The following is a 24,357-nucleotide window of genomic DNA, read 5'->3' on the forward strand; positions in this document are numbered from 1 at the left end:
CTCATGGACCATTTTGGGCTCTCTGAAGCTTCCATGGTAAGGCAGCTGCCACATTTGCCGGTGAGTAAAGCAGTAAAACCAAGTAAGCCCCCCTTGACTGATGAAGGTGTTGAAGATTATCTTGCTGTGGTTTGCAGCAGCTCAGTGACTCCTTAGCAGCTTTGAAACAAACCTCATCTGTAGAGAATTTCTCTGTTACAGTCCTGCAATAGATGAGCCCTAAGGAGGTGCTGCCATCCCTGTGAGCCACCTCTGCTGCTTTCCTATAACCCTGCGTGTTCCTCAGCTGCAAATTCCAGCATGGCATTCTGTCCCAAAGGGACACATACCATCAGTATGAATACCGAACTCCATGTAACCTTCTATTTCCCAGCTTAGGTTTCTATTTTAATTAACTCACCAGCTTTGTGCTTTAAAAAGCCCCTATGTATATTTGTATGTATATTTATATATATATATTTGATATACTGGCTTTTTTTTTTTAACCTTTTATACCAGGTATCTATCTATTACATTCTTTTTAGATTCTTTTCATATATGTTTCAATGCTGCCCATGCTATGACTTCTTACATGGGCTCTCTGCTTTCACAAATGCTCACTCTGGAGCTTTCCCAGCAGATGAGACCTATTTTACTTTAACACCTGCTTCTGTCACCTCTCAGTAAAGGCTGACTTATATTTGCACTGTATAAAAACAGTGCCCTTATTTTAACGCTATCCTTCAAAGAACAGCCTCTCTCAGATCATTAAGACCTGAATAATAATGTGATGATTAGTAGATATGGTACTAGTATGGTCTCAAATTTCATCCAGAAGAGTAAATAGAGCTAGCTGTTCAGGAAAAGAAGAATTCCAGTGAGAAATAAAGACAACTGTTGTGACATTTTTCTTGGAAAACAGTGTGTTCACAAATAGAAGCTGCACATACCTTGGGGAGTTTTTTAATTTTGTGACATGCTGCAAACATAAGGGGTTAGCAGGCAGAAAAGCCAAGTGAGCTGGGTGAATATCCAGAGAAATCTGGCTAAAGAGAACAAGCAGAGCTGGAATTGTGGTAAAGCATGTTTTGAAGTAAACATCATACTAGGCCAGTGGAAGGGGTACTCATCCCCACACAACTGGCAGCAGTAAAGAGAGAAATGCTTTAAAAAATTATCTTTAGCTTAAGGATTCAGTAGCTTTCCAGACTATGAAATATTGGGAAAGTATCTCCCTGGCAACTGGTGATCTAACCTTTGTACCAGTGTCCTGTTCTTGAGGATTCCCCACTAGAGTTGCCTACTGTTCCTGTACACCCATGGTAATCCACCAAGCATGTGTTTTTGAGTTCCTTTAGGAAATCAGAGAGATCGTCTCCAGAGAAATCTGAATTCCCATTCTTCCATTTATTATATAACCACATTAAACACAGCAGATGTCTTCTGATCAATCTTCATAGGGTACCTACGGGGTTTTTTGGGACAATCACAACAAACTCAGCATGTGGAATGGCACATGAGCTTGTGCAGCCACAAAACCTTACTGTAACGCACCGGTCTGCAACCTGGAATGTGCTGGGGGCAGCAGAAAGGAAAACGTGAGGAGCTCAACACTGTGGGGCCGAGGAAAACTGGAGCTCGCCTCTGCAAGGAAGGACAAATCTGGTTTTCCCTGTCAGCAGCCTAAGAGGAGCCTGCTCTCAGCATTTATACGGATTTCGGTCCCTTTCCCTCCAACCTTCACTGCTTGAAATGGGGCTGGCCTAGCTGCTTCTCTGAGGAGTGTTTTCTGTTAAGCAGCTCTCTACAGGCTTTTGAATCAATGGAGGTGATGTGGAAAAACAAAGGGGACAATTTAGAAAATATGATATCTAGAAATATAATATCTTAAAGAAATCTACACCATGGAAATAACTGCAAATTAAATTAAACTACCTGGGGGTTTGGTAGCACTACCATTCTTGTCAATGGAAAAAGTACAATCTTTTCAGCTTCTTACTATTGTGGTCAAACCCAGCAGCATCCAGGAAGCAAATGCTTCCAATGACAATCTCACAGAAACAAACAAATGACCATACAAAAGATCTGCATGGTCACCCTAACTCAGAATCCAAGCCATGATGAAACAGGAAAACTGAATTCAGTTCAAGTTTCAGCATGTCTCTTCTGTCCCCACGTCTGTCTGCCCACTTAGAATGTAAAAAAAACCAAAAGGCAACAAAAAGTCAATAATACATAATCTAATATTTTTAATTTTATGTACAGGAATATAATGTTATGGCAACTTTGTACATGAAATACATACAGTATTTAAACATGAAAATCAGTTAGGTAAGAATTTACATTAGCAATGAAACTGCTTCATGTGCAGCCCAGTTAATACTTAGTTTAGATCTGTATTTTACTGGGGGCAGATTTTAATACTTTACAATCATAGAAACATAAACATTTAAAACAAGACTCTATAAAATAATTTACAGAAACCCTACCATCTACACTGAGAGAAAGGGCATATGTCTGTGAGCTGTGTGTGTGAATAACAGGGTGGAGAAATTATGTATCTCTGCCTTTTAAAGTATAAAATAATTTAGAAGCAGTTCATGCAATATGGAAGCAAAGGCGTGCCAGTTCCTTCGAGGTTTTCTGCTACCTTGGACATCTACTGAGCATCACATGTGGGTCACTGGACACGATAACACCGCTGCCAGGTGCTACCAGACAGCACCAGCCTCAGTTCCTCCAGACAAGGACTCATGTAAACATAAATATACAAGCTGATATCTTTTCTACACAGTACAAATACAGGTCACAACTTCTCAGCTGTGCAAATAGTCAATCCGTATACTCGGAAGCAGGATAATGCTCAGTCCAGAATTCCTCGTGTTCCTCTGTCCAGGGCCACTAACAGAACTTCCTTGTTTTCACCAGTTTGCTCTGGTATTTCACCGAGTGTCCACCGTGTCCTATCACGTAAACATCCAGCAGGTAGGACTTGCCAGGCTGCAGGCCTCTGATTGTCTCTGTGGTCACTGCTTTCTGGATGTTCTGGCTGTGGAAGTATTTACAGAGAACCTTTTCTGACTTTTTCCTCGTGTCTGGACCCAAGCACTGGTTCTGCTCTCTTTTCTTCTGCTCATCGTTGTAATTGTCATCCACTTCTCTCTTGTAGATGCAGAATTTGTTCCTCTCCTGCGTGCCCAGCCATGCCACTGTGACCGAGGAGCATGTGCGGAGCTTGTCAAAGGCTTTGATCCGCGTATCTTCGGGAAGGGAAGGGAATGACTGCTTGTTAGGCCTCGTTGTAGCCAGGACCTTTAGCATGGAAGCGCCTTTCTTGCTGCCCTTCAGCCTAATAAGGTATTTTGCTTTTGCTTTCCCCCGGAGCTGGAACTGCCGCACACCCTCCACACTTTGAGACAAGAGAAGTTTCCCATCCCTCCTAACTTGGATCTGAACAACATCCAAGCAGGAATGAACAGAAAAGGTGACTTTTTGGTGAGATGATACAGGGGCAAAACGTAGAAATTTGGCTCCCTTTCTTTTGATGAATACATCTGTAACTTTGCCATCCTTCAGCTCAATTGTTTTCTGCTTTGCCTCCTCCTTGGTCCTGGCAAAGGTGCCGACATAGGCGGTGCTCATGTTGGTGTTGGTGTTCACTGCAAACATGTCAAAGTAGTACTGCGTGTCTGGCTTCAGGTCAGACACGGTGAAGATGTTCTTGTTCCCAATACAAACTCTATGCAGGTCAACTCTTGGCTTTGGGGGTGTTTGCCGCCCAAACTTGGATGATTTTAGGAAACCACGTTCTTTGCCAGAGTTGTTGTCTGCAGGGAAGCCAAAATGGGCAAAGTCAAAGGGACTGAAATCCAGGCCTGGCTTTGGAGCCATCATGAACGCATCATCAGAGCTGAGTTTGGCTTCGACAGCACAGAGGCTTTTGAAGTTGTGCTCCTTGTTGATGACTATGCAGTACTGGATGGGCTGTTGCAGTAAGGAGGCCGTAGGGCTGGGTTTCCACGCCAGCGTCACTGTTGTACGTCCCAGAGAGGTGACATCGATTCTGGGATCATATGGTAACTCAGGATAAGGCTGGTCTGACTCTGGAGTCGTGGTTGCATACACTTTAAAATGGGTGTCCTTCTCTGTTGACAGCAGATCCAGCTGGTACAGCCCAGATGGGGAACTAGAGGACACAAAGTACTCCACGTCATTGCCTTTGTAGGAGAAGAGCTCCGTGCCTTCCTCATTGGTAATCTGCTGTTTCTGTTGCTCAAGGGGCTCTGGATCACCTGGAATACAAGCAAAAGAAAGCATTTGTACAGACACTCTCTGCAAATGTGAAAAACAGAGCTCCAACAGGCACATTTTACTACATAAAATACAAATGTGAGATGGAAAAGGAAGGTTTTGTCGTCTGAGGAAGATGTAATTGATCAACACTTCTGTCAAATCAGAGAAGAAAATTGGTTGTCACTCAGGTTAAACCCAGACACAACAGAAATTCCACCTGATCAGCGTTAATGGAGTCTCATGAATGGTAGCTAACACCTTCCACTGGAGTGCCAGGAATCCCACTTGGAGTTGCCATGCAGTTTTTTTCCCCAGGGGAAACTCACTCACCTGCCTGTTCCTGGATGTGGACCCTTGGCTTTGGCCGTCTGAGTCACACTAAAATTTTGTTGCTAAACACAGTGGGGACCAGAGGTGTGTCTGCCATACAGTGTGGTGTGTGTGACAGTTCAGCATGTGTGTCAGAGGCTCTGGCAGCTCTTTTCTCTCCTGAGCAGCACCTACATGGCTCTGTATCTGGAGATGAGCTCCTTCAAGGGGTGAGCTCAGTTCTGCTGCAATGCCAGCCCTGTCTCTCCAATTCTTATCTTGTGTAAACGCTTCACAGCAAAGCCCCCAACAAACTGAGTCACTCTAGGCAAACAGTTTGCTCTGGCAGCATCCAGACCTCTGTGACTGCAACCTCAGCTTTTACTTCTTTGTAGCCTTTTTCCTTTTCATGTTGCTCCCTGTTGTCAATCTCCTGCACTGGAAGACCAAAACAGCAGATCATAAAGACAGGCCTGCTGTGACACTCAGTGTTTGAGGAACCTTAAATCCAGAAGAAGAGCAGGGAAGGGGATAGGGGAAGTCACTGATGGTTTGTTACCTGATCCTTCCCCACTGGCTTCCTCTGGAAGCTCCTGCACACTCAGTTTCCACTCCAGAGGGGCATCACATGGTGTCACTGTCACTGCTAAGGGAGTGTTGTCCTCTTCAACCACGAAGAAATACCTAGAGGGAGGTTAACAGACCCACGCGTCAGGAACTCCTGGTGGCAGTCAATGGACAGGGATTGATTTAGCACAATCAGGGATGGTCGTGGTGGGGCCACAGAGTCAAAAGTGCTCCCAGCAGGCAGAAGGAGCATGGAAAGGCTGGTGGGCCAGAGCTAAGGATCAGAGTTCAAAATTCTGTGTCAAGGCAGAGCAGAGGCGTTTCTGGCCTCCTACCCTCCCCTCCCCTCCAGTAGCTTTACTTTCTACCCCTATTATATTACCTAGGCACAAATAATCACAGAAGGAAATGAGGGAAAAGAGATCTCTCCTGGAACTTAGGGCTATGCTCTTCTATACAGGACACACGTTTTACATTGTATCCAGGTAAGCACATAGATACACATACCCAGCTGCCCTCCCAACACCCCTCCAGACACTACACATCACCTATTGTAAAATGTTCCTCATCAAAGAAGGCTGGAGGAAGAATGTGATAATGAGGCAATGCAGCTCGTCCCTGAATTCCCTGGAGTCTCAGGTTCTTCCCCAGTGTAACCCTCAGTATTTTCTGACCCATAGGGTGGAGTTTGGGAAGTGAGGAGGTCAGAGCAGGCTGCCTCATGCTGCTTCTTTAAAGCACAGTAGGGAACAATGAAGAGGGACAAGTGTGGTGGGTCAAGCCTGTAGTTTTCTAATTTCCTTCCTGCTCCCGTTGTCTTCAGACATGTTAGTGGCCCCACTTCAGGGAAATTCTGCAGTCTGGGGGAGCTCTGGGCTTATCCCAGAAATCAAATAAATTGGACAGACCCTCAGCTGGGGAGGCCAGATTGGGGTGGAGGCTCGCATATTTACTTCACCAAATTGAACACTGGCATTTGTATTTTTCTGGTTGGGATCCAGTTTTTATCTCAAAGCACCCAGCAACCAGAGCTACTGTCTTTAAAGTTCAGCTTCCTTACTCGGGCCAGACAGAAATACCTTTTGGGGGTGTCTCGGAAGAGGTAGCTGCTGATTTCAGCTCCATCGGGGATGACTGATGAGTCGTGGAAAAACGCCTTGTCCCTGATCTGCATCTGGAAGAGCTCCTCATCCCTGGTGGGCAACTTCTGGGGCCTGGACTTGGGCGGCAACAGCAGCAGCAGGAGCAGCAGTGGGCAGTGCAGCAGGAGCATCCTGCAGCAATGACAGGGAGTCCCACCTCAGGAGGGGCACCACATGCAGCTCGTCTGTGCTGGAATGTGGGCACACCTACAGCAACCTCACATGCATGTTGCGTTTTGCAGGCACCTTCACTGCCCCACAGACGCCAGGAAAACTCACTGTAACGACTGAACTCGCACTGTCACAGCACTTGGATAAAGGGTGTCACCAAGAGTTTCCCATCCTGAACTGTGACTGAAGCAAGTCCAGGCACTGGTTTCAGACTGGATTCGCTACCAAAGAGCAAAAGCCTTCCACATGCTTTGGTGAGTTACACTTTGATGTTTTGCATAGCAGAGACAGAGTTCACTGGCCTTGGGAGCTACAGTAAGCACAGAGCAGATGGAGGGTACATCAGCTTCACTTCCCTTAGGAGATTTTGGCTGGGCTTCCAACAATCCTCTGGAAAGTAAATATTTCCAGTGAAACAGTTCTTTACAAAAACAGCGAATTAGGAAAACATGTGATACAAACCCACACATATTCAAAGCACATTGGTATTAGCATGCAATTCAGCGGGGTTTAATCCTCAAGCCTGATGGGAATTGCAAAACACAAAAGCAGAGAATCCTTTACAAATTAGGCATAATAATTCATAATCTCAGGCTTTCATTATTATGTCTATAACTAGGTCAGAATTGACTACCCTAACATACACAGTGGGACAGGCTGGAAATCTCCTTTCAGTACAATAGATAATCTCATATATAATGGCTCTGGGATGGAGGGGAGAGGGGAAAAAGCCCATTTCAGGTACAAGTATATCAAGTTTAAATTGTTAAATGATAACCATTTTTAATTAGGAGAAAAAAAAAAAAAAAGACATTTAGGCCATTACCTAAACTGTGTTAGCACTGATTCTGGGGAGAAACATGGTAAAAAGCTGAGCTAGCATGAACAGTTTAATCTTGTCCCTTGGCTGAGTGTGAAGTCATGCACTGTTCTGGGTACTGCACTGTGAAGTAACCATAACTTTATAGCAAACTCTTTCTTTCACCTTTAAGACCAAATCTGCTGCTGAGATAGCTCTTTTTCCCACCACCCCTAATATTTTATGTAAAAATAGCAAACATGAAGCTCCTTGAGAAGTGGCACACTGCAGTCCAAGCCAACTGCTCTTCCTACATCCCTCTCCCTGCTGCCTCCAGCTCCCCTTCTGCCAGTGCTGTTCTCAGGATGGCTAAACACAGCCACTCACATGCTGCACAGCAGGGCTTCTGACACCAGCAAGGCCCTGGAGGGCTATTTTCACCCTCATTTTGCTTTCTCTGCCTCTGACGTTGTTATTTAATCATTCCTTCCACCAACATGCAGGTCCCCCCCATTCACCCTCTCTGCTCTTCCCTGCTATCAGCTCATTCCCTTCCCCCTTTCTACTGTTTTCTCCAAGTCTTGCTATCCAGCTCAGTTCCTTCATCTTTCTATTTTCCCATTGAAATTGGTGATGGGAGAGGGAAAACACATGGCAAACTCAGCAGTATCCATAAGCCAGGAGTGAAGTGCACTGAGCACTCCCTTACAGCACGCAATTTTAGGTCTCAAATGGTGTGCTCTGTTATCATTTGGGATGGTTTAATGACAGGTTACTGCATTGCTGTGCCCTACAGAAGGGAAAGGAGTCCAGGACTTTACCTAACACATGCAATTGCTACCTACAGGTAAATCCTGATTTAGCTTTCCCAGCCTTTGTCAAAATCTACCCCAACCAGGTCCTGAATTAGCTTTTGATGACAGTGGATACAGTTCCTCAAATTCAGACTGAAGTGTTGATTCTTACCAGCAAAGTTAAAGACATTTGACCTTTAGGAGCAAAGATCGTAAGTCAAAATACTTGCTGGCTTGAGTCATTGAAGCTGGCAGAAAGCTCCCCTCACACAAAGCACGATGAGTTTCGTGTGCTCTATCACGCTGTTTATTGATTTTTCGAGTATTATTGTTGGCCAATAGGGATGAAATTCCTTCCAACTTAATCACAACTGTTAGAGCAGATTATTTGGTTAGGTAAGAAACTCTGACACTTTCTGCAGACAGCGTCCTCCACTTGAACTCCCTGAAATTGCAATCCTGTATATTCCCATAGTCAGTTCCAGCGCAATGTAACCTCTACTAAAATAAATCATTTTGATTATAGGCTAAGCTTCACTTCTTAAATAATTTCACTAGCTAATGCACTTTAAAAACTCCCATAAACAGTGTTTCTACCCCACTAACAGCCACAGAGCAGTGACAAGGTACAGATTTGTCTACAATTTCTTTTTCTAAATGCTTCTAAAAAGCATTTCAGCTTAACAATAACTCCAAAAAGACACATTAAATTTAGTTCTGTGATCCCTGCCCATCCCACACATGAAATACCTTGCAAAGTTGTCAGCTGCTACTGAAAAAGGAAACTTTTATAATCTCTGTTCTTTGACAAATTAATAGAATTTTGAGTGCTTTCATTTTCATGTATCTAACCTCAGAGGCTTAAAATGGACCCTGTTTTCATCCATGACACTTCCAAAAGTGGGACAACAACAAAGAGGCATCCAAACCTTGCTCACAGTTTTTGGAAGCTGTGCCATCAGTGTTATACCACCCTTTCACACCAGTTAATAAACAGATTTGAGTTTTTGCAGTGCACTTGTTATAATTTGGCAGGGTTTCAAGTTAAACCCTCTATAGTTTACCCATGCAAAACATCAAGAGGAAAGCAAAAAGCCCATTTATTCATCCCATGTTTGTTTCTGGGCAAGCTCACCAATAACTTTGACAGAGTCCCTCAGAAAATGCACTTGCTAGATGTGAGCCTATGAATTCATGCTCTGCCACCCAGCCCACAGAAACCCCCAACAAACCATTTTCTTGTCTTGGATTCGATTTTAGAAGCCAGGTACAAGCTGAGGCCTTAGCACTGCCCTGCTAAGCCACACAAATTACATTAAGTACGTTGTGTGATTTTTTTGTTCTCTAGGCTGTGCTGCCTCCCTAAATGTCTTTTATTCCATTTTCTACAAGTTTGTCTTGTTTTCTTTTCTTCTAAACTCTGAGTCAATATTTTATTGATATACTCCTGCTGACTGGAGGGATTTGGCTGCTGTTTATCACTGAATTTAAGAGAGTGCCAAAATAAACAGTCCTAAGTGAAATAATAAGCACCCTTTTCCTTTTCCAGGATTGCAAAAGTGCCCTCTAATGGCCCATCTGTACCTCTCACTTCTTCCCCAAACTCTGTCTCAACTGAGCCTTAAAGCCAGAGGGAAATGTCCTGCTGGCTGACCAACTGTGGGAGTCAGACTGAGGATGGAGCATCCAGAGGGTCCCATCGCCTCACAGACAGGGCTGCTTCCAGGCGACAAGGCCACTCAGTTTCACCTGCCAGGCATCAAGACACTGAATCCAAGCAGGCTGAGGTAGCCAGGGTAGGTGGCCAGGGTTTCCTTGGATTTGAACCCGGAATGCGGCAGTGCTGTCCCCAGGTGAGCAGCTCCCAGGCTACACAAACACTCCAGTAGCAAGAGCCACACCTCAGGAGAGGTTTGCTCAATGAACCCAGCTGTATTTACCTAGAAAGATCAACAGAAGAAAAATACATGTTGTACATTGGAGAGGGAGATACATGATTTTAAACACTTCAAAATTCACCACCTTGCCAGAGGCTTGAGGCTTTTCCCTTCTTTCACAAAGTATAAATAACCATTTTATAAACGGCATTTTATAACCCTGAGCTATAAGCGCATACATGAAAACAATTGTTAAGTCAGGTCGCGGGTTTTATGACAATTACAATTAATTCCTATCTTTTTAATAATCTCCTTACCCAACCTTTCCAAAATCCCACCCACAAAAGCCCTTCACAGCCCTCTCTCCTGCCTTTAAGACCTCCAGATAACAAACTCCATCTGCAAATCTCCAGGTAAACTGCAATTAGGACCAGAAATGGAGAGGATAATGGGATTTGCAGCTGGCTCAGGTTCTGTGAGGGACAAATTAGCTGGAGTTGTGGCAGCTCCTCGTGGGGTTTTCCCACAGGCTCAGCAGGATGGGCACATCCCCAACCCAAGCCAGAAACAGGTGGCCTTGGGGACAAATGAAATCACCCCATTTTTGATTCCCCTGCTCAAGCCTATGGCATTTTCTGACTGACCTTTTTTTCCCAGAACTGAAACGTGGCTGTGCAGGGCGTACTCTATAAGGGATCAGAGGCCCCCTGCCTGCATCCCACCACAGAAATCCCACCCAGCAAGCCAAGGATCCATTTTGTTTGGCTGTTGGGAATCCAAGCAGTTGTGTCCTCCTGTTTGGGCTTCACTGTGCATTTATTTCACACAGACACTCACAGGAAGGCTCAATCTCACCGAACACACCTATGCTGTGGAAAAAGGGAGCAAAGTATTGGATTCATCACATGCAACACTGGCACCTGTTCATGGTCATCTTCCTTGACCTATGGAAATAATTTGCTTTACTCCTCAGCTGTCTGCAGGTCAGCCACACCTGTGAAGGACTTAAAATACCAAAACAAAAAAGATCTGGGTTTACCTGGAGCAACTGCGTCTGGAATAACCAAACCCTCACGTGAATGGGAAGAGTGCGACTGTAATTTACTGAGGATAATTTCAAGGCACTGCCTGACACAGTGCTCTTGGGTTGCATTTCTTCTCTTTTTATTGTATGGATGGTTAACTTTTTTTCCTCCTTACATCCTATTTTTAAACTCTGGTGTGCTGGGGGTGGGTTTTTTTTTTTCTGTTTACATTACCCATGCTGCATCTCATAGTAAGTCTGCAGATTTATTGACATGATTTAAGTCCAGCTTTGGAAATAAAAGGGCACTGTGTGACTGCTTTGACTTATTATAGGAATGCTGCAAGTAAAGAGGCCGTGAGCTTCTCCATTATACCCTCCTTTTCCAGAGATATATGCCACAAATACATGCACCTCAGCACACACAGTTATCACCTGAGCAACAGAGTTTAAAAGCACTTATAAATTTGGATTGTAGTGCAATTAGTTCTTTTTAATGGGCAAACAAGGAAAAAGAATGCATTTGCAATTTAAGCATTTAATGGAAGCTGCTCAGTTTGTTTGTTTAGGGGGAGACCAGAGGGGAAAAGTGAAGGTCTGCTGTTTAATGCTGACTATTCCCTAAAGGATGTGGAAAACGCTTGGTATGCTTTTCATTTGGACGTTTTTGTGATTCCTTTTTTTTTTTTTTTTTTAGCATTGCTTTTGAAAACTTGTTGTTCGGTCCTGCCTGGTGCCTGGGGAAAAAGCATGGGCCAGGCAGGGCTGTGGGACCTCTTCAGGGGCTCAGAACAAGGAATGCAGCCCTAACAGGGATGCAAGGGTGTATCACTGTCTCTGTGGATTTTAAAGACCAATTTTTTGTGTAGTGCCACAGCCAGCTTGACATGGCAGCTCCCGTTGGCAGGACCAGCTGTAACTGGGAGGGCAGGAGCTCCCAGGGACCTGTAATCCATGGATTAAAGCTCCCTAAGTATGCAGGGACATGATGGACTATAATGGCCCCTTTGAAGCATGGAGAGTCCACCGTGTCAGTAATTTGTGGATTGACCGAGTACTTCTTGCAATTCCAGTTTTCCTTTGCTGAGAGTATTGTTTTAGCCAAGCAAATCACTGTAGCATTAAAGGGAAAAAATACAACCATGTAAAATTAGGAAGGTATGAAGAAATAAGGGTACATTTCTACCAAATCTTAATGGACAACAGTGGCAGTGAGGTACAGCTTGGGGGAGAGGTTAACTCCAAAGGGGCATCATTAGAAAATACAGAACTGTCTCAAATTAGACATGTTAGAAAGCAAACGTACTCAGGGAGATACGGTATCAAAAAAATCAAATTTTACACAGACTATTTTGTTTCTAAACTGAGACTTATTTATTTTTCCACTATTAGTGGAAACAGATTCAGCCCTGATCACATCAAAATCATCACCCCGGAGCTGGTGGCAGCTGGACGCTTCGAAAACCAGCTGAGCCAGGAGATGCCATTTGGGACACTCAAGGAAATGGTTCTTAGTTTTCTTTTTTTCAAAGAGAGATCAAATACCAGCGCTGCTCTCTTCTCTTTCACAGCCACCTCTGCCCACGAGACTCAGCGCTGAGTGTCAAACCCAAACAGACAGCGTGTCCCCGGCGGCCCCTGTTACAATGCTCGGTTGTTCCGTGCCTCGCCTTGAGAGTGGGTGGCAGCGGCATGGGGAGCAGGGATGTGCTGGAGCACGGGGTGGCAGCCAGCTGACAGCCTTCCCTCCAGGAGAGACGTTACCTCCCCTGGCCACTCCAGCACCGGCTGGATCCCTGCTGCTGTCCCTGCTCATCCTCACAAGCCTGTACAGAACCTCCAGGTGGCTGGATGTCACTCCTGGAGAGGGCAGACATCATGGGATAAGTGACTGCTACCAGCTCCTTCAGAGGAAAATGTGTCACACTCGGAGAGTCTGACCCAAGTCGGAGTAGAGGAATTTTTTCCATAGTCTCAGCAGGGGTTGAGCCCCAGTTGGAGAAATAAGGCAGAGAAATCTCAGTTTGCACAACTCCAGGCCATTTAAGATAACCAGTCCTGAATGCCACACAGCTCTACCACAAATATTTCAGTGCAAGCGCTGGAGGTGTTTTATAATGGAAAGTAATTATTATCCCCCTGTTACAAGCAATAAAAGTAGGGCAGAGACTTTCCTTGTTCAAGGAAATCCCAATATAATCCTTTGCTTTAATCATAAAACAATAGCTTTCCTCGGCCAAGTCATTCCGCCTTCAGCACAGCTCTCCGGGTGTAGGTTGCTCACTCTGTGATAAATTTCAGCGAGGGGATTAGCGGGGAAGAACACACAAACAATTACAAATTACAACCAACACCAGCGTGTTGGTATTTGCTACAGTTTCCCACTGTTCCTCTGGAATACGTCGGGATGACATTATGAGTGAGCACCCTTGCCAAAATCCTCCAGGGACAGGGATGAAATGTCAGGGCATGATACAGAGCAGGGACAGAACCAGGATCTGCATCTTGCTGTCACATCCTCAAACCATCAGGGCAGGAAGACTTGGAAAAGTGCCACAACATAAACCCAAAGTCATTAACTTTGTTAACTACTGAAGGAGTTAAAGTTGCTTGAGCCATTCCTAGGGAATACCGCTGGCATGGCAGCTGCTCCTGGCCAACAAGGTGTTTGCTAAAGGGGAGAACACAAGGGGCAGGCACAGGGCAGGGAGCAGTGGGAGAGGTAGGGACAGGCAGGGAGCTGCAGGTCACCTGAGTGACTCCCAGAGCAGGAGCAGAGCTCAGCAGCTCCAGCAACAACCGGGGCACTCACATTCTGGGGAAAGCTGTGCCAACAGCACACTGGAATTCCTTATGCACTTCTCCCCTTCTGCTCTTTGGTTGGTGATTAATAAAGGGAACATTGCTTGGAAAACCTGTCAAGTGCACAGGGGCTGATTCCCACAGGTTCCATGAGACACGCAGTTTCCTTCAGCATCAGGAACACCATCACACACATACACAGGATTACAAACCACAGCCAGCCCACGGGTATTGCTATTCCCACTCACTCCCCTACCTCTACACACACAGATTTCCCACAACAGCGACTCAGGAATTCTCCTTTGTCATGTTACCACACCACCCCTTATTACCACCAAGGGTTTCTCACCTGCCATAGCACAGAGAGGAACAGCAGCAGCTTTCCAGAAAGCTGGAAGAGCAGAGCAGAAGAGACTGCATCCCTGTGCTGCCACCAGAATGGTGTCCTGCAGTGGTGCTGACCCCAAAGGAATGGTGAGTTTTTGTACTGTGTTCAGAGTTTGGCCCATTTGAGAATTGTTTAGGTTGGAAAAGCCCTCTAAGACCATTGAGTGCAGTTGCTAACCCAGCACGGCGTCGGCCAGTGTAACCCATGTCCCCAAGTGCTACAACTACTTATATTTTAGATACCCCCACTGCCCTGGAAAACCTGTTCCAATGTCTGAAAACCCTTTCCACGAAGAAGTTTTTTCTAATATCCAATCTAAACCTCCTCTGGCACAGCTTGAGGCCATTTCCACTTCTCCCATTTGGGAGTAGAGACCAGTACATATTACCTATGACCACAGTAATATATGTTATATTGATAGCTAATCCCTCAAAATTTCCAATCTCTGAATTATCATCAGAATCCAAATCTCTCTGATTGCACTTACTATCCAAAACTGGATTAATTTTTAATATTTTTTGTCTTCAGCTTTAAAAGTATGCAAAGGAAACCTTAGGCCTTGCAAGTCCTTAATGAACCCTTAAGGTGCTCTCTCATAATGATTTGTTGCATATCAGAGTAATTCACAGAGGCTGTGTCTCATTTTCCCAAGCTGGAAAAGGGCTGCTGAAAATATGTAAACATTTGTCAAGTATTTGAAAATGGAAAGTATCAAATGTAGGGCTGAAGCTGTTGATATTTACATATTTCTACCAGCAGCTCTTAGTGTTAGAGCTGGCAAATCTCAGCCACGGTTACAGCAGCAAAGACTCCCAAGATCCAGCATGGATATTGTCTCCCACACTGATCCCCAGCATCTCCAGGAAGCAGCACAGATCATTTCTTAGCACCGGTTCTTGAGGGGCTGCAGTGGCTTAGAGCACAGGATGGCTCATCCTGGATGAACCACATCCCAGGGAACACAGTCAGCCTCAGAACTGCTCCTGGATGCCACTCAGCAAATTCCCCCTTTTGCATGCTTGCTTTTCTACAGTACATGGGTGGGTAGGTAGGTGAAGGAATGCTCACACTGCCTATATTTTGTATTTATTCCCCCAGCATCCTGCTTTTAAAAAAGACACAGATTCCCACAGATAAATTAGTGAAATTAGCTCAAAAAATTAATTAAAGATGTTAGTGGAGGGTATGAGCTGCTCCAAATTTCTCAACATAGCTCCCTGCTGTCCCCACCATGGTGCCTGACACTTCCCACTGCTTCCAGAGAAAATCCAAACTTCCCCCGGCTGCTCATCCAGCATCACTCAATCACTCAACCCCTCCAGCACTAAGGAGCCATGTGACAGAGCAAGGATTTGACTGCAAAGGGCAAAATGAAGGGGAGACAGTAAGGGAGAGCCATGGAGATTGCCTTGGTCAGAGCTGACACATGCACACTTGTCTGGAGAGGCTGTAAGACCCCACGAGTCCAACCACAGCTCACCAGCCCATCACACCAAAGCAAGACAGGAGCATGTTTGGGAGCTGCCAGTCTTCAGTCTTCCTTCTGGCACTTTTTAGTTTTCTAAGCAGTGGACTTGTGCATTTCTGAGCTGGAAAGTCCTTCCTAAGTGGAAAAGGGATGGGTGCTCCAAAGGGATGTGGTGCCAGAGTTCAAACCTACCAGGGTCACCTGCAAAGCTGTGGTAAGGGGTCTGAAAAATCAGATTATTGCAAGAGTTGGTTTCAGCTCCACTTGAGTGCTAGGCCAGTGGTTATTTGTGCAGGCTGGCAGGGGAAAGGCAAGCCCTTCATGTGCTGGCTGCCAACAAAAGCAGAGGGGACCCATGAGGGCAGGGAGGCCGGGCTGTCATGGGTGAGCGAACATCCAAACAGCCCCAAAACCTCCGGCCTCCTTATGGTGGCCATACATCCCGGGCTGACACAGGAGGAAAGAAGGGAGAAGAAGGGAGGAGCTTCTGCATTCAGAGATGACTGAAATGCACACCAAGGGCATTTCTTTTCCCAAAGGGGGAAAAAATGGTAAGAGCTCTGGTATGGGGTCTGGTGCTGCCTTCTGGGAGTGTCCCTTTGCCAGCAGCTGGAAATGGCTGCAACATTTTTGGGTGAAAACTGCTGCTACAGGACGAAGCGTCATTCCAGCATCACTGCTGATCGTTGTTAAACCCAAAAAGCTGTAAATTCTTAAAACAGTGTCTGCTCCTTGGTGCTTTGTCCCCTCAAGGCATCTCAGCAGAGGCTTGGACTGGAACCATGTGGGGGCTCTGCCCATGGCGATGATGCCCCCAGGTCTCACTTCACTCCCACACATTTTGCTGAGGGCCAGGAGTCGAGGTCTGCCCAGTCTTGGTGAACAGACCCACAATGCGCCCACAGCGCCCAGTGGGGATGCTCATGTGCCCTGTGAGCAATAGGCTGAGCCAGAGCATGTTTTGGGCTACTGGAAACACACTTTGCTGAGGTCTCTGAATTTTGCATTTTCTAATTTAAGCCCTAACTGCCTGGATTTTCTCATAAACACCTTGCAACTGCTTTTTCTTAGATGAGTGGGAATTAGAATGTGTTCCATAAATTAACATAGCACATTTCCTTCCCTGAGCCTGCCACCCTGCTAACACACACTTGCAAGAGATGTCTTAGAGTCCTGCTTTAAAATACCTGCTTAATCCAAACATTAAATTTAGACTTGTTCACATGATGTGAGAGGGTCTTAAAACCTACTTATTTTCCCTCTTACTATTTTTTCTGACTATTGTACTATAACAGGATTATAAAAGTTTTAATCGACTGACATTAAATCTTCCCTGCAAAATTGTAACTTTAATACCCCCTAGGACTATTAGACTTTTATTCATTATTTCTCATTACTGAAAAATCAGTTTGAGAGAGCCCCTAGAGTCTTCCCCAAGTAAGGATAAGATCCTATTAGTCATACAAATCATACTCAAGTAAGTAATTCTTACCCAGGAGAGAAAACCCCTGGGGAATTAAGCACAGATTTAGTAGCCAAAGGAAGGGAAGGAATGGGGACTAGAAACTGTTAACGCTGCTCACTGATGTTTTCCTTCACATCCAGAGACCAGCTGACAGCTCCAGGACACTTGGTTTTCCCACACCATCATCATCCTGATCTGTAAACTGCTTAATTTCCATCAGGTTTCTGGATTTCAGAATGCTGAGGCACGTTTAGACTGTTTGACTATAAACAAATTAGCAGTAAATCTGCTGCACCTAAACAAAGTAGAGAGAGACCGATGGAGACAGAGAGAGAGCACTCGCTTCTTCACAATATTCTGGCTGCTTTGTACAAACAGATCTTCCTTTTCAATCATTCTTGCAAATGTGTGTGAGGAACCCGCAATCTTGCTGCTTCTTGGCTGGTCTGGTGCTGCTCTGTCTTGGTACTGAGCAAGCTAAAGGTGAGAAAGATGAAAAGCATCATTTTACTCACCCCCTAATAAAGTTTCAACAAAGTTGTGTTTTCTCAAATAATACAGGGGGAAAAAAAGACAGAAGAAATAGACTCAATTAGGCAAACAATGCTTTCGCCCTGTAAATCACGGGGGAAGTGTCGGCCTCAGTGCTGTGTCACCTTGGGAGCGTGTGAGGGTCACGCTGGAAGGGCACTCATATCCGGACCTGTGGAGCAGGGAATGAGGTAGGAGAGATAAATTATTGCCTTTTGCTTTTCAGTTTCCCAGCTGCTCACAGCAAGTACCCACTGCTTCCTATCTCAGCTGTCACACAAGCAACAAACATCTCTCTAACCCCTGAGTTTAATTACCCTGAAGCAAGAGCAGTCCCAGTTCAGGCCAAATTTGAACAACTCTGAGAAATCTGTGAGAAATGCTGAAAATAGCTGCCTGGGTGGAAGGCCAGAGCCCACTGCAAGACGCTCTGTGCAGGATCTGCTGCACCCCTCTGGTAACAGGCATGTTTGTGTTTAGTGAAGCAGTTGTGGAGTGGGGCTGGCTTCTCAGGCCGCTCGTGTTTCTGATTACTGCAATGTCATTTAAAATCTATCCTGTAAAATACCCTCCATCAGGCTTTTGGTGAATTTGGACTGTCAGCTACCTCACACATGAGGTGACATGACATACTGCCTGTTTCTGATGTGTCCCACATGACTGACATGCTCCCTGCAGAGCAGTCCAAGCCATCCACGCAATCGTGAGATTTTCATCTGGTTCCTGTTACAGCTCTGTGTTAACATTTATCCTTCTCCTGTTCAGTGGGTGTCCTTGCATGCAGCAAATGAGAAAATTGATTCTGAAAGAACAAGCTTCTTTCTAATATTTACTCTCTTTCTCTCCCCTCTGAATGTATTTCCAGCTTTAAGCACATTCTCCTGGAGTTATGATTTATTATCCTGACCTGCTTTCTAATCTAAGGGCAAATACTTCCTCTCCTAATGACATTTTGCTAAAGTTTTCAAACATAACATCTCCTCAGCCTTCAAAGCTCCTTCCATCCATCCAGGAGCTTATTTCAGTCATCTTCTCAGGCAGAAACTATCCCTGTTTGATCTAACGAGGATTTTTGCCACAGAAGTAGATCTTAGTCACGATGTGAAACAGAACAGTTTCTGCACTCCACCCCTTCCCCAAAGCGATGCTCGCTCACTCACTGCTCCACTCATGAGTTAACAGAGCTCAAGCAGTGCTGTAAGTCCCTTCTCACTGGTCTTACCTGGGATATTCTTCTTCCTTGGATGTAATTCTGATTTCTTCTGCTTTATGCCTGCCCATACAGTCAGTGACACCAAAATGCAGAGCTCACCAGCATTCAGTATCACCCCAGGTGCTCCATGATCAGCATAAACTCCAGTCTCATGGCCTATCTATGCTCTCTCACATGGAACTTAAATTTCAAACACGTATTCCTTGATACATAACTGGCTGGGGTTATCCTCCCTGATGCTGGAGGATAACCTGTTCCTAGCAGTACGTGCACCTTTCTGTAAGGGCTTGCAAACTTGTTTTTTGTATAAAAGAGGTAGCCCTTCCCTCCTTCAGTCCAGTCTACTCTTCTCCTCTGCATTTTATAATCAAACAGAAAAAGAAAGCAAACTCTCCCCCGTTACTTTAACTGTCATGAGTGGCCGAGATGGTAGCCCAGAGCAGCTCTATCACCCTCCAGGTTACCAACCTCAGTCCCTTTGAGTGCTGTGAAGAAGAAACTTTCATGAGGCTGCCCCTAATGCAGAAAACGTGCTGGTTCGGCAGGGGCGAATGGAAACACGCCTGCCCTCCCCGGAGTGGACATCACTACAAATTAGCAAAGCTGCCTCCCGTCAAAGTGAGCCTAGCACCAAGAAGATAAATACCCACTTTGCACAGCAAAATAAAACCAGCCCCAGAAAGATGTGAGACCCTGGAGGGGGACTGAAACAGCCCCTTGCAAACAGTGAAGTAATGGGCTTACAGTTTTATTATTTGTATAAAGTTTAGTGACTTCAAAATGAACGTGAAGCCAGGCAAGATTTGTTATCCCACTAAAATCTGCTCTGTAACTGAAGCCAGTGCCCAGATGTTCCGTGGTAAAATCCACTGCCTTGCTGCATAAAAGCACCACAAACCCTGACGTACAGTCCTGGCTTGCCTTTATCCAAACCTACTTAGATTCTGGATTGTTCTTCTAGCAATCCTTTCAACTGCCATGGGAAGCATAAAAGGTGGTCTACAAAACCATTTGGTACCAGCTTGAAATGTAACCATTTGCAGAAATAAATCAGGATTTCTTTTTAATAAACTGTTTATCACCAGCCTCTTGGGACATAAATCATAGAAGAAAAAGCAGGGTCTGAGTTTATTAAACATTTCATCTTTTTATATATATTAAGGCAGAAGACCCTGGCACACTTCAGAGTGAAACATCCGGCAAACAGCCTCCTTCCAGCCCTATTGAGGGCATGGGATGGAGCAGAAGGCCACTGCATGGATGGAGCTTTCAGGAAAGGGTTTATCCCTTGGTTTTAAGGGGACATCTAAGGTAGGCAAACCTAAGGAGGACAAAGGGGACTTGAAGACACCCTTTCTGCCCCGGCATGCAGTTCTGGTCTGTGAGCCACGTTGCTTTGGGGCAGCCTGGGCTCTGGGAGCCCTGAAGGATGCTCAGGCTCCAATGAGCATGTGGTGCTGCATGTGGAGCCATGGCACTGACCCTGCCCACGGCGCTGCACCCCCAGCCTGGCTGGCAGGAGGAGGAGGAGAGGGGTGCTGGGAAAGCCCTGCAGATGGGCCGGGGCTGTGTGCCGGGAGCTCCAAATGACAGATGAACACCGGCTCTGTGGTGAAGGCATTTAAACCGAGTGGGGAAGGCAGCGCAGGCATGACGTGATTTTGAACAGCTTGCTTGACAGTTTGCACCAGATTGTATTTATAAACATTGAGGAAACCTCAGAGCTTTGCCTCCACATTTCCAAAGTGCTCACCCACAACAACACAGGCGCGCAGGGCGATCCTACACAGCTCTGCCTTGCCTCGGTGACAAACTTCTCACAATTAAATAAAAGTGGCCCATGGTCATCTCGGTGGGATCTGCATCCCACACAGTGCTCAAATTCCCTCTTATCTGACCACCAAATCCTGACCTTCCCCAGGGCACCTGGGGCGGTGACCTGCTGGCCCACGATGCCAGCAGCACGTCACACATGTGTGCCACCGCCTGCCAGGTGTGGCTGGTGCCAGGGAGCTGCTGGCGGAGCCTGGCATGTCCCCATTCAGGAGTGGGACATGCATATTTTGTCACTTTGCTGGTAGGGCTGCAATGATGCACTGTGGTGCCCACCCTCCACAGCACAGAAATCAACAGGATTTCTGTCCAGGGCCACACAGAGACAAGGAGAGTGGGATGCACCCACAGTCCTCAGCATGGAAATGTGACAAGGAATTTTGCAGACATATTATAAAGCTCTTTCAAAATTAAGAAGGGCTTGTTATCTGCTGACACAGAAAATCCAGGAGGAGCAGGTATCACTTTGCTCACAACAGAGTCAAACACATCCACAGGACCCTGGATACATCCACACAGTACCTGCACGTGATGCACTACTGCACATCTCACCACATTCTTAATGGTCAGACTAAAAGGTAAAAATCCCTCAGTGTTTTAAAAAAGTCCTCTCATACTTCAAATATCAGCAAGTTTTAAATTCTAGGCATTGCTCTGAATACTTCAGAGAGTTGTAGTGGCACTAGAAAGCTGACCTGGGCAGCTCTCCTTCAGGTATGTGCTTCGCGATGAGGTAGGAGAGCGCGGCGGGGGGGATGAGGCATTCCTGAAAAGAAGCAATCCTAAATGCCATTCCTAAAATAGCTCCGATTCAGCGATTTTCAAAGTAGGCTGAGCAGAAACACAAAGTTTTTCCCCCTGCTCCCTCATGGCACAGCCAAGGGTGCTGATGGTGTCTAACACCCAAGCGCTGTTTTTATGGAAACCAGGTTATGGCCAAGCCAGCAGTGCCTGGGCCAGGGTCACCGATGCCATAAATCACTCGCCGCCAACCACCCAGGGAGGAATTCACCCTCACATCACTCTCGCCCCTTCCACTTTTACAGACAGAACTCCACTGTCTCGACCAAGCATGACGGGTGCATCAAGGCTGGGAGCCCATCCTCAGTGCTGGATGCGGCTGCCAGAGCAGTCTGACTGCGGAGTGCTCCAGTGGAGTGCAGTGCCACGGTTGTGCCATCATCTGCTATCCTTGGCTGCTCGCAAACAGCCAGCTGGGATAGGGAGGTCCGGGAATTTACGGCAGGGACCTTGCCTCCCCCTTGGAGCTCACCTCCTGCCGCTCAGTCGAGCCGCAAGAAGAGCGATACTGTTTAATTGCTGTAATTAACGTTGTAACTAGATGCTACCCAGCTCCTTTGGTGGGGAGGCGAAATCCCAAGAGAAGCTACAAGCTTCACGACCCGCTGTCTGAAACCAGCCTTGCTGAGGCTGCCTAGTCCACGTCGGTGTCCACCGGGATGATTTCCAGAGCAGCGCCGGCCGGCATGGCACAGACAGGATCACACTCATCCCTGGCACCACGCTAACCCGTCCGGGAAACCAGGGCATGCTACCGCTCAAGTGTTAAATTCATCCAGAGTAAACACGCTCAGAGAATCACAGCTTTTCAAAATTCTGCGCTAGCCTTTAACTGCTAAGGTTTAAATGCATAAAAGTTCTATCTGCAAGTGATTAAACAACGCTTTGTAGCCATTGTCTCTGAGCTGTCGGAATAAAAACAGAACCAAGGTTGCACCTAGCAAACCTCAGCACTTACTCATCCCACCGAAGAGTTTTCTGTCGGCTTTTTTTTTTTTTTTTTCGTAGCCACGTTTTTTTCTCCGAGAGCAACGTATGATGCTGGCGAAGCCGGAGCCGCTGCCTTGCTGGCACACACCCGCTCCGCGGCAGCGCCGGAGGACGAGTCGGGCTTCCCGGCAGCCGCACGGGCTGTGGGGCACCGGCCGCCGCGGGCTGCAAGAGGGCAAAAATGGGGAGGAAAAAACAAACCTCGAAAGCGAGGGAGGGATCCAAGAGGGCGCCGATGTTTCTCCCGGCAGCATCCCGCAAAAGCCGCGGCGGAGCGGTGCCGGGACGCGGGCTCAGCGCCGCAGCCGCGGCTGCAGGGACGGCGCCAGGGTGGCCGCGGCGCCAGCCCCGCTCTGGCCGAGGGTCCCGCAGCCGGGTCGGGGCACCGCGGCCCCCGCCCGCCCCGGGGTAATCGGAGGGGGCTGCGCGGGCGGCCCCTCTCCCTGCCCCGCTGCCGGTGCCTTACCTTGCGGCGTCCGGTCCCGGCCCGTCCTGTGCTGCCCCTCCCGCAGTAGGAGAGGCTTGGGTTGTTTTGGGTTGTTTTTTAGGGGGGTGGGTGTTGACCTAGCCCCCCCCGCTACGGCGGAGACGGGCTGCAGCGGGGACTGTGTCACGCACGTCCCTTCGCGCTTTATAGCCCCTTCCCTTCCCCACCCCTCCCCGCGGGGAAGAAGGAGGAGGGGGGGGGAATAGATGAAAAACAATAAAAAGCTGGGGAAAGAAGCCGAGAGCTCCCCGGGCACCCGCCGCCGCCCAGGACGAGGGCTCGGCTCCGGCTTCGTCTCCCGGGAGGAGTCGCGGGGCGGCCGAGCGCCGGCAAAAGTTTGGCGGAGGGGGCGCGGAGCGGCGGCGCCCGGCGCGTCTCGCTGCTGCCGCCGGGGCGGGCGGGCAGGGGGTGCCCCGCGGGCGCGGCCGCCCCGCCCCGCCACCGCTCCGCCACCGCAGGGGCGGGCCCGGGGGGAGTCCACGGCAGCGAGGGGAGCCCGGCCCGGCCCGCCGCCCGCGGCAGAGCCAGCGCCGCGCCGCCCGGCTTTGTGCCGCGCTCGGCCGCGCTGCCCGAGCCTACTCAACATCCATCTTGCAGGGTTGGATCCTGCCTGAAAGCAAAGCCGGGACGGGGGAATGCGGGGACTCGGGGCACGCAACCGGCTCCTCTCTTTCATGCAGCCGCTGCCTTGATTCGGTCGGGGCTGCGGGAACGCTGCGGAACATCCCAACAGCGATGGAGGCGGGAGAGATCGTCAAGGATGCGTGAGAAACGGGATTTATAAAACCCTGCTGCAAGTGAGCAAACGGGTCTCGAAGCTGCATCTTCACCCTCTCACCTTCTCCCTCATCACGTTTTGGTCAGAGGCAGCTTTCAGGTTTGCAGACCGAGGGACAATTTTCTTGCTATTACCTGAGAGCTACAACGAGAAGACAAAAGCTATCCTTTGCCATTTAAAAAACAAACCTATCTCTTTTTGTTTCCTTTCTGGCACATCAGTCATAAAAACGTCAAGTGCTACATAAGCATTAGACAAGTTATTACTGATAAGAGCTGATGGGTAATTCCCAGAAGCTAATCATTCCTGCCCTATTATTTCAACAGATTTGGGGAGCAAAAATTAAATAAACCCTCTGAATTTTTTTTTTTTTTAATTCTCCTTGCAAGACAGCTGAGCAAATCTGACGGCAAAGCCTCAGTGGAGGGATGCAAATTGTCATATTCTGTAGGGTGACGTGTAGGGTGACAAACAGCTCCACTCTGAAGACACAACACCCTGAAGAGCTCATGCCTTCAGGGACACGTAGCTGTCCAAGACCTCTGCTAATTGCCATTAGTTATTGCCACTTACCTCCCATTCTGTCAACTCACAGAGCAGCCGGGTCCGGCCAGCCAGCATTCTGCCCAAGGTTCTGCTCAGAAAT

At 47.2% G+C, this 24,357-nt stretch overlaps 1 protein-coding gene across 4 annotated transcripts; it reads right to left on the reverse strand.

Moving 5' to 3' along the window:
• Window positions 1-2,209: 2,209 nt before the first annotated feature.
• On the reverse strand, window positions 2,210-23,264 carry NDNF (neuron derived neurotrophic factor). Of its 4 annotated transcripts, none has more exons than XM_066184889.1 (4): window positions 22,913-23,264; window positions 6,228-6,422; window positions 5,141-5,265; window positions 2,210-4,271 (listed from the first exon to the last, which is right to left on the reverse strand). In XM_066184889.1, the coding sequence occupies exons 2-4, from the start codon at window positions 6,419-6,421 to the stop codon at window positions 2,881-2,883; spliced, it is 1,710 nt and encodes a 569-aa protein (XP_066040986.1). In that variant the 5' UTR covers window position 6,422; window positions 22,913-23,264; the 3' UTR covers window positions 2,210-2,880. The 4 variants fall into 4 exon arrangements, with proteins under 4 accessions (XP_066040986.1, XP_066040983.1, XP_066040984.1 ...); XM_066184886.1 differs by having other exon boundaries at window positions 6,228-6,851; XM_066184887.1 differs by lacking the exon at window positions 22,913-23,264 and adding an exon at window positions 22,415-22,684 and having other exon boundaries at window positions 6,228-6,851.
• Between the last annotated feature and the right edge of the window lie 1,093 nt (window positions 23,265-24,357).

The sequence above is a fragment of the Chamaea fasciata genome, unplaced genomic scaffold (assembly GCF_029207755.1).
Source record: "Chamaea fasciata isolate MVZ Bird 193981 ecotype frontalis unplaced genomic scaffold, bChaFas1.0.hap1 SCAF_6, whole genome shotgun sequence".
In the NCBI taxonomy this organism is placed as follows: domain Eukaryota; kingdom Metazoa; phylum Chordata; class Aves; order Passeriformes; family Sylviidae; genus Chamaea; species Chamaea fasciata.